Here is a 13,060-nt window from a genome sequence, read left to right as displayed (position 1 = left end):
TCCTTAAATGTTTGGCACCATCTCTGCTGCTGTGGCTGTGAATCTCCCACTGTGGGATTAACAAACAGCTACCTTTTCTTTTACACAATAACTGAGCTTCAATGTGAATAAACTCCTCCTGCATTAAATATTAACTTCATGCAGCCATGGTTTAAAAAATGAACCTTTAACTCTCAGAGGAAGCAGATTTGGAGGCTTAAGAATTAAAAGTTTTGCTCGTTAGGTTGTTAGAACCGTCTGATGAACCAGATTATTGTTTGTGGTTGAGCTGTGCAGCTTGTTGGTTTTTTTTTTAATGTTCATTATCAAACCGACTCGTTCCGTCTTTTCCTTCACACGGATCCTCAGACACCTTCAGCCCGACGCGTCCTTCACCGAGCTGTGATTTTCAGAGCTCAGAGGAATCTAGACGAGCAGATAATTGCGTTAATTTAGCTCCTGGGCTCACGGTTGTGTTTGAAAGCTCAGGGACGGAAGCAGGTGCTGAGATCAGATAACAGAACGTTTTTAAATTCAGCTTCATGAAGGGAAACATGACTTCAGCTTCAGTCACTTTCACAGAGAGGAAACTATTTCTATGTCAGCTGCTTGGAAATGTGTGTTTTGTCTCTAATTCTGCATCGATATGAACTCAGCCTCATCAGATTTTCACACAAGAGCTAAAACTAGACGAACAGAAGCTAAATGAAACAGCAGGAGGTTCATTTCTGGATATTTTGAACCTTTAAAATGGCTTCACAGGTTTTTTTGAGGGTGAAAATACAAAACTTCACAAGTCTGAAAACATGAAAATCTCAAAATTCAGCCGAGATATTTCACATAAACAAACAAAATAAACTCAAAGCAGCAAGATACTTCCTGGATTTTGTCTTTGTGTGACAGACTGATCTAGTGCATTTAAAAAATAAAAACCAATTAATATCAAATAAAAATTCCAGTTTTTAACTTTGTTGAACAGTTTACTTGTATTTTACAGAGTTTCCATTATTTGTTGAGTTACAGAAAATAACTTGTAAAATCACAGAAAACAATAATTTACACATTGACAGTGAAAAAACCAGAACTGTCCATAATGTCCACATAACAAATGAGTATTTGTTCAAATAGCATTTTGTTTTTCTTTTATAATGTGAGAACATAAGATTGCATCGTTTTGTTGTATTTAAATCAACTAGAAATCTGAATGTTTTACGGGTATTTTTGTGCCGTTTGTAACTGAGCAGGATTCCACCACTTCAGCACATTTTTCTGGCACCTTTACGGCCAGATTTTCACTGATTTGTTAAAATTCATGAACAGCGTGCAAACCTGAAGGTGTCTGGAAAATGTTTGGTTGGACGAGACTAAAACAGAACTCTTTGGTGTAAACGAGAAGCTTCATGTGTTTATGACAGACCTGTGAAGCACGGCGGCGGCACCATCATGGTTTGGGCCTGTTCTGCTGTATTTGGTGGATCATTGATGGAATAATGAATTTTGCACCGTAAAACAACATTAAGGAGTTTAGTCAAATCAACTTTCTGGTTGCCTTGATGAAAACACAACGTTTTTAATTTCTAGAGGATTGATCGTTAAATGTTTCCTGAGCAGAACAAGAACGATTAAAAACGACACTCAGACACGTAACAGTGGACAAATTTGCCTTTTTGTTGCTTTTTCTTTTGAGTTTGATGAGATCGATGCCACCTCGTGCTTGTACAGCAAATATGTAGCCGCTAGCTTGCGTAGCAGTTAGCTTAGCTTGTTTTGTCAAAAGCTAATAAAATCTCACTAAAAGTCACAAATTAACATCTTATTTGTTTAACCCTCTGTTTTACAAAGAATGAATATGTGCTAATTCCTTTGTCTAACTATGGTTAATTTGTTAGCTTTAGAAGTGCTATCTTACATGCTAAGCTAAGCTAAGCTAGCCAGCTGTAATAATAATAATAATAATGATAATAATAATGATTAGTATTTTTACAAAGTGCTTTACAACAAAACAAGTGTCAGATTAGACAAACAATCCAAACAAATGAATAAGATCCCAAACATGCAAAGATAAAATAATGAGTTTTTATAGAGCAGCTGCTGCATTAAAGCATCTTTCAATAAAAAAAGATTCTGATCAGTGTTAAAATTACCTGAACAGGTTTGGATATTGGGGTTAAAACTCAACACAGGTGTTTGTGGTGTCATTTCACCTGAATCGTGTAAATATTAGAGGCTGAAACCCTAAAATAATTCTATTAAATACGACTTTACCCGACTGTAAAGCGTTACTGATTCTGAACAGGAACAGGTTTCCAGGATTTGGTTATTTCAGCTCATGTGTCGGAACGCTGAGCTCCGTGATTTGCAGTCTTTTCGTGAAACTGACAGTCTGAGTGCAGCACCTTTAGCTTTATTAACTCAGAGTTACCTGTTGGGCTCTGAACAGGTTCCAGTGGGTCCAGGTTCTGACTGCTGGCCCGTTTTAACCACAGATGAAGCCAAAGTCCCATCAGGGGACAGAGACGAGACAGAACCAGGTGTGAGTTCACCTGGAGACGTCCTCACTCGTCCTCTGGCCTGATTAAAACCAGCAGACAGACAGGAGCTGTGGCCGCCGCTGGTGAAACGCTCTGGGAGTGAAAAAGCAAATGTTCAAATCTGAATTTTGCAGCCAGTTTGAGGCGAGTCTCGTGACCCTCCCCCGTCCTAATGCTGGATCCTCCGAGGGCTTAACGCTGCTCCGGTGTCCCAGATTAGTCAGCCAATTAGGGCGCAGCAAAGCTCCGTCTGCTGCCTCCCGTCAGAGCCGCTGAGGACGCCGTGGACACAAAACCTGCTTCAAGTCAGAAACACTCGATTCAAAGTCCTGAAAACTTGAGCAGCAGGAAAAAATATATAATAAACACGAGTAGAAAACACCTAAAATAACAATATAAGAGGAAAGTATAAGTGCAAGAATTTAGTTAAGAATCTAAATATGCGATGTCATAAATAATAATAGAGCTATAACTATAACTAAACTATGAAAAACGTCCGCTGCACTTCCTGTTATTAAAAATCAATAGTTTATTAGTGCATTTATAATCATTAAAGTTTAAAAACTGTGGTTTTACAGATTTTTTTAAAGGTAAATCTATTAATTTTAGAGGTCAAAAATCAAACTAAAATCTGTAATCTTATGGATTATTTCACTTTTGACACACCGTTGGAACTCTAAACAATATTAGAATAACATAATAATAATTGTTATTGATATATTAAATATTCATTACATATATGATGCTTAATACGATGTGAAATCAACAGCAGATCCTCACAATCAGAAACTGAATTTCTGGTTTTTCATCAGGTTTATTTTATTGTTAGGGTCTGAGCACACCAGTGCAAGGACCCCACTGGAACCAGTAGGGATTTATTATTATTATTATTGTTACTGTTGGAGCTGCTCGGTTTGTCTTATTATTACTGTTCATGACAATGAAACGCGTTTTGAGGTCCTAAACGAACTCGAAAACGCACAAAACTTGGCACACACATCAGACCCAGTGAAAAATGTTATAATTAGGGGGAAATACACGCCTCAGTAGAAAAATGGCTCAACAGCGCCACCTAGAAAATTACAACAAAAGGGCCCCCGAACACACTTTCACGTACAGCCACGAAATTCAGCACATACACGTAACATTCTGATATGCACAAAAAAGCCTCAAGAACACATAGCCGAAACTCAACAGGAAGTCGGCCATTTTGAATAAAATGGTGGCTTGTGGTCAAAAATCGGCCATTTTCAAATCCATCTGCTCCTACAGGGAGGGTCGTACACACCTGATAGTTGGCCAGCACAGACTACAGGATGTGGTGATTCAATGTTCGTAAAAACCTCTGCACAAGTGTGACGGCGTGGAAATGGCGCCCCCTGCATTCAGCCACAACGCCATAAAACACCAGAATACGAGCCGTGCTGTGTAACTGGCCTGTCTGTGCTCCCATCGGCCTGAAGTTCTCAGCCAGAGCGTGTTTCCACCACAGCTAACACGCACGCCGCCGCGGCTCGCCACTAAACAGGAAGTGGCTCATAGGCTGCACGTGCTCTGGACACGCCGGATCAGAGTCCCGCCCGGAGCATGTCTGCACCACACCTGGACATACGTACGGCGAGGACCCGTTCATCACCACTTGCAGCTTTAGTCATTTTTTTTCATAATATATATTTTTTAAAAACCCAACTAATGAAAAAATAGTAAAAGTTGTGTTCTTGTACAGAGACTATTATTATTTATGACACTGTTTAGTGATGTTTTTATTTTCAGAGTACATAGAAAGTCAAACCCTGATCAGTTCGACACCCACTGAGGGATTTATGACTTCATACAGAAGGTTCAGTGTGAATTATGGACCAGCTTGTGTAGAAAGTGAAACCTTCAGAGGAGTTGTGGACTTAATGATGTTTAATTCAACAGCACCACCAGCTGGTCAAACACATTCAGAGGAACATTAACACCTTAAACATCATTTAATCCTCATTAAAATCTAAACATAAAGACCAACACGTGCAGGACTTTTCTTTTCTTAAATATAAACAAACACAAAAACCAAACTGTCATTTTTACGGTTTGGTTTTTGAACAGATTAAACAAAAGTAAAAGAATTCAGGTTGATTTGTGTAAAGCACGAGCAGCTGCTGCATCAAAGCGCCTTTTAATAAAAAATAATTAAGACAAGTTTAAATATTAAATTTGCGTGTTGAGTGTCATTAAAGGTGTGATTTTATCTGAGGAATTTACATATTAATGATTAAAACCCCACAAAAAATCTACAAAATACAAGTTTATCTCAATTTAATCAATATTAAGGCTGAAACCCAACAATGTCATTAACTAACCAGTTTATTTAATGTTATAGTTTAAACCCAACGATGTTCAGAGTGAAGGAGAGTCACCCAACTAACATACATGTTAAGGTTAACAACATACAGTGTTATTTAAGGTGTGGTTTTACTTGAGAAATCTACATTTTAGGGGTTAAAACCCCCACAAATGATATAAAATATGACTTTACAGCATAACTACAGTAATAATACAGCTCAGCCCTAACTTATAATATTACAGCTACGATCCCGACAGCATGATTAACTGTGAACTAAAATTCACCCGAAAGCCCAACAAATCAAATTATGACGAGCTTTATAAAAACAACCTTAAATATTGAGGTGTACAGAGTTTTCTGTGGCACCATTTTACCTGACAAATTAGCATAAGAGAGATTAAACTCTCCAAGAATGATATAAAACACGACTCTATGTGACTGTAGTTGATATTAAAGCTCTACGGTGGGATTGATCATAAAGACTCACCTCTCTGATATAAACATGCAGACCTACAGGATAAAACGCTGAACGGCTGAGACATGTGCCTGATTATTGATGCTACCTGACTCTTTCCGTCCTCGTCCTCGTCCTCTCGGAGCTGTTTCTGGTCTCTGCTGCCACTCAACTCCTCCAGCGGTTTACCAAGAATCCCAACTCTGATTAAATTAAAGAGAAATCACCACCAGGACAGATGCAGAAGAACTGAATAGAACATGTATGATTCAGGTCCATTAGTGTTTTTCAAACTTAAATAAATCAACTAAAATCTGTTGACACGAGTCGGATGGTTTTATTCTGACAATTCATGCAGTTTTCTGTTCATAAGTCCAAACCTCATGTTTTTATGTGACGACATTCTGAACAATGTTTGGCCTCAACAACCAAAACACAGAAATGAACACAACAGTTTGCATTAATCTAGAATCACTAACAAACTGAATTCAGATTTCAATGTGAGAAGAAAAACTGTGTAAAGTGGGTCGTTGGAAATATAAATATAGATCAGGAGTGTTTGATATACTGATCTAAAAGTACACACGTATCTGTACAAATGTACACTGTTTTATACTATATATTTATATTATATATATATTTATACTATAAACATTTCAGGAACTTCAGAGGTGATGGAGCAGAAACTGTTCCAGAAATGTGACGACCTTTAACATCCATCCATCATCTATACACCGCTTAATCCTCACTAGGGTCATGGGGGGCTGGAGTCTATCCCAGCTGACTCAGGGTGAAGGCAGGTTCACCTGGACAGGTAACCAGTCTATCACAGGGCTACACTTAGAGACAGACAACCAAGCACACTCACATTCACACCTACGGACAATTTACAATCACCAATTAACCTCAACATGTTTCTGGACTGTGGGAGGAAGCCGGAGAACCCGGAGAGAACCCACGCTGCACGGGGAGAACATGGAGACTCCACGCAGGAAGATCCCGGGTGTCCTCACCGGGACGCCAACCGGCGACCTTCTAGCTGTGAGGCCACGGTGCTAACCACTGAGACACCTGCAGCCCTGATGACCTTCAACAGTTTCTGAGATGTTGTCGTTCAAACAGCCTCAAATTTCTGTTTGAGAAGAAAAACTAAAATCTTTAAAAGTGTTTGATATGTAAAGCTGAAATGTCTTTATGAATATCAATATTTTATTCTGTTAAAAAAAAATCAGTCAAATCAGAGACGGTGGAGCAGAAATCGTTCCAGAAACTATCTATGAGCACCTGTTCACATCAAAGCTCCGTCTGAAGGATCGCTGTGACTTCTTTATACCATTTAAGCCCGTTAATATGGATTATTTTTCACCAATAAAACTTACTTTTGGACCTTGGTGAGCCTTTAACGGCAGCACACGATACAGGATGACCCAACCAGACTTTAGCTTGTTCCAGATTCAAACTGAGCTTTTGATGTAACTTTAGGTTCTGATTTAGATCGTTCTGGCTCAACATCTCCTTATAGACGCAATAAATCCATCTGCAGCTGTTTCCACCTAAACCACCAGATGTTTGAGGAGGACCAGAACTGAAACACCAACAGGTCTCATGTGCTGCATCATACGGTGGAGAACATGTGTCAGATGTTGGATGGTGTGTTCAGACCTGACGGCAGCCGGCTGCAGGTCCGGCTCCAGGTCCAGTCGCTCCGTCAGGGCCTCGGTGTGGACGTGCTCGGCCTGCGACGGGCGGCTGGACCAGGCGAGGAACAGATGAGGGGAACGTTCTTTGGGCGAAGGCAGCAGAGAAACCATCAGAGGAGATCTCTGGTTCGCTGCACTGACGAGGGACGAAGACCTCCGAGATGTTCTGGGAGAAAAATAAAATGACCACATCAAGACATTCTTCTGATTCAACTCGTAGCAAAGGGAAGTCCATTAGTTTTATAGACAGACAGATAATATACAAGACGTTTATGTAAAGATGTAAAGTTAAGAACTGTTGCTACAACACTTGAGGTGATATAAAAATAAAGGGAGATTCCTGCAATTCGACACTGAATCAGAGGTTTTACAGCAGATTTTTTTTTATAAAATTATATAATAAAACCCAACTGATAGTATTGAGCTGGATGATTTGTATTAAAACGTGATTTAACTATATTAATTTATTTTTGTATTAAATGTGACATAGCAAAAAAACAAAACAAAAACCACATTCAGCAAAATGAAGGCTGGAAACTGTATTTAAAACATTTACTGTATATTTAAGCACCAAACTGCTCTCTAGGTTTACATTTCCAGTGTTAGCACTGAGAGTTATTTATGGAGTGAATTTAGCTGAGAAAGTTTCATACCGCTGATTTTAAAAATCTAACCAAACATTTTTGTGCTTTTGTTATTTTATTTGCATCCTTTGTGTTTGTTGTGTTGATTTAAATCTTTCCCTGTGTTCTTGGTGTAGAACTGATTTTACAAGGTTTATCAATAGAGTTAGTGTTATTGTTTTATACCCGCTTCTTACTGTTAACACGAGTCAGACGAAGGTTCATTTAAACATTCTGTATTCTCATAGAGATTAACGTCAGTAACGTACATCTAAATGATAATAAATATAAACCATCTGCACCTTTTAGGATGTTTCACACAAAGCGACCAACTTCAGAATCAGTTTTCTTCCTCAAAGACCCCAAATCAGGGAATCGAACCGCCGAGCGATTGATTAAAGTCTCTACAAGTTAATGGAAATAACAGAACTAATAATAAGATGAGTCTTTATTAATTATGGTGCAAATATTAAGGAAATGTAAAACAAAACGACCAACATAAACCAGGATATGCATAAATACTAATTACAGGAATAACACTCGTGCACAATACTGACATAAGTATTAATGTTCCAGGTCATTTCTATTTCACAGATATGAAGCAAGTAGAAAAATACCTCGTAGATCATGTTCCAGTCTATGTATAAACAATTATACTGCATCGGGTCTTTTAAAAGTCCAGAACATTCATCAGTCAGAACGTGTCTGTGTTGAAGTGTGACAGATTACTGCTGCTGCTGCTGCTGGTTGTAAAGTCTGAATAAAAAATCATCAAGATTCAATATTTAAAAGTTACCATCCTAAAAAAAAGAAATGTGGTCACAGAAATCCAAGGATTCCCCATAAGCCAGCTTTGGTTTTTGCATTTTATTTTTATTTTATGTAGATTATTTTGTGGTTGTTTTTTTGTTTGATAGAAACCTAAATATCCAGAATTGATTAATCAGAAAATCAAACTTTCAGATCCAGCTGCTTCCTGAGAGATAAATAAATATATATGTATAACCAAGCAGCCAGAGTGCAGCGGATCAGTGCAGCGCTGTGTGTGTCTGTGTGGATGTGAGGCTTGTTGTCTCAGGAGGAGAGCCGGTTTCACTGTTGGGTCTGCAGCTGACAGCAGGAAGCAGAACCGGGCCTCTGATGGATCACACGGCCGTCAGCCGGGCGTCAGCCAGGAGTGAGAACATGAAGCCGGCTGTCAGAGCGGCGTCCTTTAAATCCGCCGGCATCCATCATGTTCAGCCACGAGTCTGACAAGACGGCAGATTTACTGTCTGAGGCTTCGGCGGACTGAAGGTCCGACTGGTTCTGGGACTCATTTTTAAACAGATGCCCTGTTAAAAGTGAACCCAAGTTTCATGTTTGTTTTTTTGTTGTTGTTTTTTATAACAATGAATTTAGAAATAATATATATTATAATAATAATTTAGAACAATTTACGAAATTACACATTTCTCCAGTTTTGCTGAATTACAGATGATGTTACGTTAACTGTAAAACTAATTTAAAAAAAACAAAAACAAAGAAAAAGAAAAAGACAAGAACCGTATTTTTACAGTTATTTGTTCTTTTGCAGCATGTGACCAGTTTTTACTGCATTTATGCAGCAAAATATTTCATTGTTTTGTAGATATTTGCTGTTAACTATAATTTTGCAATTTTTTTTTTAAATGTTTTGCTTGATTCCAGAAAACAGCTAGTAAAATTACAGGAAAAAGCAAATTAATTAAGATGCTCAAAAGAAAAGTGTCCACATCAATTTTGTTATTTATTTTTTTACAAATAGTAATTTTTTATTTTACAACATGTGCAAATTACCTAAAATTACACCCATTTTTACTGCATTTAAATATGTTGACATGTAAAATAAATAAATAAATAAATAAATGTGTCCACATCAAAAAAAATAAAAATAAAAATCTGGATTTTTCTAAACAGTAATTTGTTCCTTTACAATGTGACTGTAAAAGTTTAACTGTGTTTAAATCCTCTAAAAAAAAATCCTTATTTTATAGATATTTTCTGTTATTTCAACGTTTTTACAGTTTGTAAAGCACACTTTTAATTTTCACAGATTTTTTTTATATTCAACTAAAAATTCCTTAATATTATCCACTGATTAGTTCTGCTTGTTTTTAGCATCAGATGTGTCCAATCTGAATTTATTATGGGCCAGAAACATGTTCAGCAAACTAATAATAAACGTTTAGTGAAATTTAGATTCAGAATAACAAAATTATTGTTTTCCACTTTGCATAAAATACTAAACTTAATCAAAAAATGATAAATCCACAACCTGCTTTGTGTTTCTGCTGCAGTTCATAGTCCAGTGGTTCAGCACACAGACTGTATGCACAGGATTTAACATTAATGTGTGAAAGTAGGACCTCAGAATAAAAAAAAATGCAGGTTTGTAAATTTCTCATCAGCTTACGAGCAGTAAATATGAAAAGACAGTTTTTCACTGTATCCGACTCTTTCTGGCCACATTTTAAGGGAATTTCTTTACAGGAAGTAGATAAATGAGGTTATTTTGCAGAGAAAGGACCAGAAGCAGTGGCGTGTTTGGTGTTGAAGTGTTTTCATGTGACATCAGTGTGCAGGTCACTTGTCCCCATTTTAAAGCTCTGTCTGTGCTTATAAATACACCAGTGTTACCTCCACACAACCCTCCCTGTGCTGTGACACACCTCTGCCTGACTGCACCGCCGCTTGCCGCCTCCTCGGGGTCAGCTGCTGAACCGTTATCGGTGGCGTTCCTCGCCGCCCGGCTGAAGGTGTCCGAGTACAGGAGGCGGCCCAGCTCCTCCTGGATGTCCCTGAGCCGCCGCCTGCCCAGCGTGGCCCAGCACACCAGGCACAAGAAGCTGTACAGGCACTGGAAGGGAGCGAGATGGGATCAGGCGGAGGGGAAATGGGATTCTTTATCTCCTCTTATCGCTCCTCCGACTCATTTGTTCGGACTTTCATCCATTTACTGCCTGAGCGTCTCTATATTCTGAGCGGAGGCCCGACTCGTTCCTGTGTGTTTCTGAAAGGTCGCAGCAGCTATTTCTGTCCAGAAAGGTCACCGCCGGAGCTGCAGTAAGCTGCTGCTGTCGCCCAGCTGCCTAAATACTGCAGAGAGCCTGTCAAAGCAGAGCACCTGTGTTGAATCAACATCCCGACCACTGACTAATTCATCGGGGCCAGCAGGCAGAACCGGCACTCAGCGCCGTTCTGTTCTGCTGCTGCTGTCTGCAGCCACAGATGGAGGAGGTTTTAGTTTAGAGCTCAGAGGAGCAAACGCAGCTCTGAATGTTTCAACAAGCTGCTAGTACGGGGAAGGACTGTCACGTCTGTTACAGGTCAAACTCACCAGGTTTAAACCTCTGTGCAGTAGAGGGACAGCAGAAAACATTGCAAGAACATTAAAAACCAGCATTAGCCAGTATGACTGGACCTACCGCATGTAGCAGCCACTCGGTTCTGTTGGACATGTGGCCTCTGGAAGCACAGAACACATCACAAGTCAGAAAAAACAAACAGGAAATGGAAAGAAAAAAATGTCACAAAAACTTGAGCTAATAAAGCTTTAAAATCTGCAGAGTGAATCATTTCTGTTAACGGTGCACAGAGGACAGACTTGATATGGAAGGTAAAGTAACGTCTGGGTTCATTTTGATTTCAAAAACGTCTTAAACAACACCTCCTGTACGTCCGATTATTATCATTCTTTCGCACAATTTAAGCTGTTTACACCACAAACCGTGTAATTTTGCGCACTCAGGCGACTAATTTGCACATTCCTGCACAAACAAACAGCTTGAACAAGATATTTCTGCTGCTTTAATTACTTTGCTTCCAACATTGGATTTTTCGTTTTGATTCTTTATCCAATAAAAAAATAATTCAGCTCGTCAGTGTTCTCCCACATCACAGTCCTCATACATAAAACATACGAGGCAGTAAAACAGATTCTGACGACATCTGAGATCATCAAACACTTTAAAACAGAAATATAAAGAACCTGAACATCCACAGTTTAATAAAAATCAGTCTAGTGGTCAGAGTTTGTGGGCTCTGGTTTCCTGTTTGTTTTCTGGTTTGTGTTTTTAGTTTTATTTTTGTGTGATGTGCTACTTTGTGGTGGAAAAACGTGATTTACATGTGCTGTTTGTTTCATGCCGTATTCGTACATTTAATCATTTATAATCTTCTGGTTTTGTTCTTCTGTTATCATTCATTGATAACAGTTATAGTGATGATTATGTCTGACACTGTGAGCTGCTGTGTGTCCTTTCTTTGATGTCTGTCTGCTTCTTATATGTTCTTTTTACTCATCTGGACTTTAGTTTTCTTTGAGGCTACAGCTCATCTATTGTTGTCTAGAACCCGTCTCTGGTGTCCAACACCCACCATGACGTCATCCGTCCTTTCATTTCAGATTCAACCTCAGCTACACATTCTGACGACTCCCTAAAAGCTCCTCCACCGCTGCCGTCTGAACCAGACACCTGGAGTTGTTTTGTTCAGGTGTCACAGGTGAAAATCCAGCAGAGAGAAGAGTTCCATCTCTGCCTGTAGTGACAGGTGTGAAGAGAGGCTCACTTGTGTCGTGGATGCTGCTCGTTGTGCAGGTCCATCATGAGGCTGAAGTAGCAGACGGCCAGCTTCCTCTGAGAAATCTCCTTCTTAGCCAGAGACTCGGCCATCTTCTGCTGCTCTGTGGCCATGCTGGTGCTGAAATGTGGGTTAGAAAGGTGCAGAAAAGGGGGTGGAAGGAGGAGAATACAGTGATTGAGAAGCCGCAGACGTGTGGATAAAAAAAAGACAGCATTGAAACGATGAGCCTACAGCGCTGCAGCTGTGTTCTCCAGAGATCTGTGCTCAAAGAAGCAGGTGAGATAGAGCAGCAGAGCAGCCAGGACTCCATCCAGCTCCTTGCTCCTGAGCACAAACAGGGCCGGAGAAGTTCTGTGTGATTCGTCTTTACATTTATAGGTGAATAAACAGCGTTTGTATTGATTCACGTCAGATATTCACTCACGTCAACACGTCCAGGAAGCAGGAGGGAATAGGAAGCAGATAATTCTCCTGCAGCAAACCGACGGCCGCCGCTGCAGCACAGAGAAGCTCATCAGAGCAGGTTTAAGGTCGGCAAACACAGGAATATGGAATATCTGGCTCTTATTTGATAATAAACACACAGGAATACATTTGGAAAAGCAATCATCAGGAAATGGAGAAGCTTTGGCTCAGAGGAGTAATAAATCCAACAGAGGAAGTTCATTATTTTATGACCTATTTGACCTCAGACTCGTTTGTGTGAGGTCAAATAGGTTTGTGTGTCAGCTGATGATCTGATGTCACATTCTGCATTTTCACGATCATGAATCCTGCAGCTTTTGGTGATCATGAACTTATGACGTGAACGTTCTGAGCTTTAACTAACATTTACTGTC

General features: G+C 39.4%; 1 protein-coding gene across 1 annotated transcript in view; it reads right to left on the bottom strand.

Moving 5' to 3' along the window:
• Positions 1–4,421: 4,421 nt before the first annotated feature.
• ppp1r36 (protein phosphatase 1 regulatory subunit 36) overlaps positions 4,422–13,060 on the bottom strand; it is a 10,841-nt gene continuing 2,202 nt past the window's right edge. The window contains exons 5-12 of the mRNA XM_008299185.1: positions 12,646–12,715; positions 12,453–12,545; positions 12,207–12,338; positions 11,063–11,102; positions 10,307–10,494; positions 6,956–7,159; positions 5,403–5,496; positions 4,422–4,442 (exon numbers count right to left, since the gene is read on the bottom strand). Of these exons, the coding sequence (XP_008297407.1) occupies positions 4,422–4,442; positions 5,403–5,496; positions 6,956–7,159; positions 10,307–10,494; positions 11,063–11,102; positions 12,207–12,338; positions 12,453–12,545; positions 12,646–12,715 (842 nt within the window). The remainder of the gene's footprint in view (positions 4,443–5,402; positions 5,497–6,955; positions 7,160–10,306; positions 10,495–11,062; positions 11,103–12,206; positions 12,339–12,452; positions 12,546–12,645; positions 12,716–13,060) is intronic.

This window comes from Stegastes partitus, unplaced genomic scaffold (genome assembly GCF_000690725.1).
Source record: "Stegastes partitus isolate 25-593 unplaced genomic scaffold, Stegastes_partitus-1.0.2 Scaffold1389, whole genome shotgun sequence".
In the NCBI taxonomy this organism is placed as follows: domain Eukaryota; kingdom Metazoa; phylum Chordata; class Actinopteri; family Pomacentridae; genus Stegastes; species Stegastes partitus.
The sequence above is the reverse complement of the archived record's forward strand: the minus strand, read 5'-3'. Positions and strand labels throughout refer to the sequence as shown.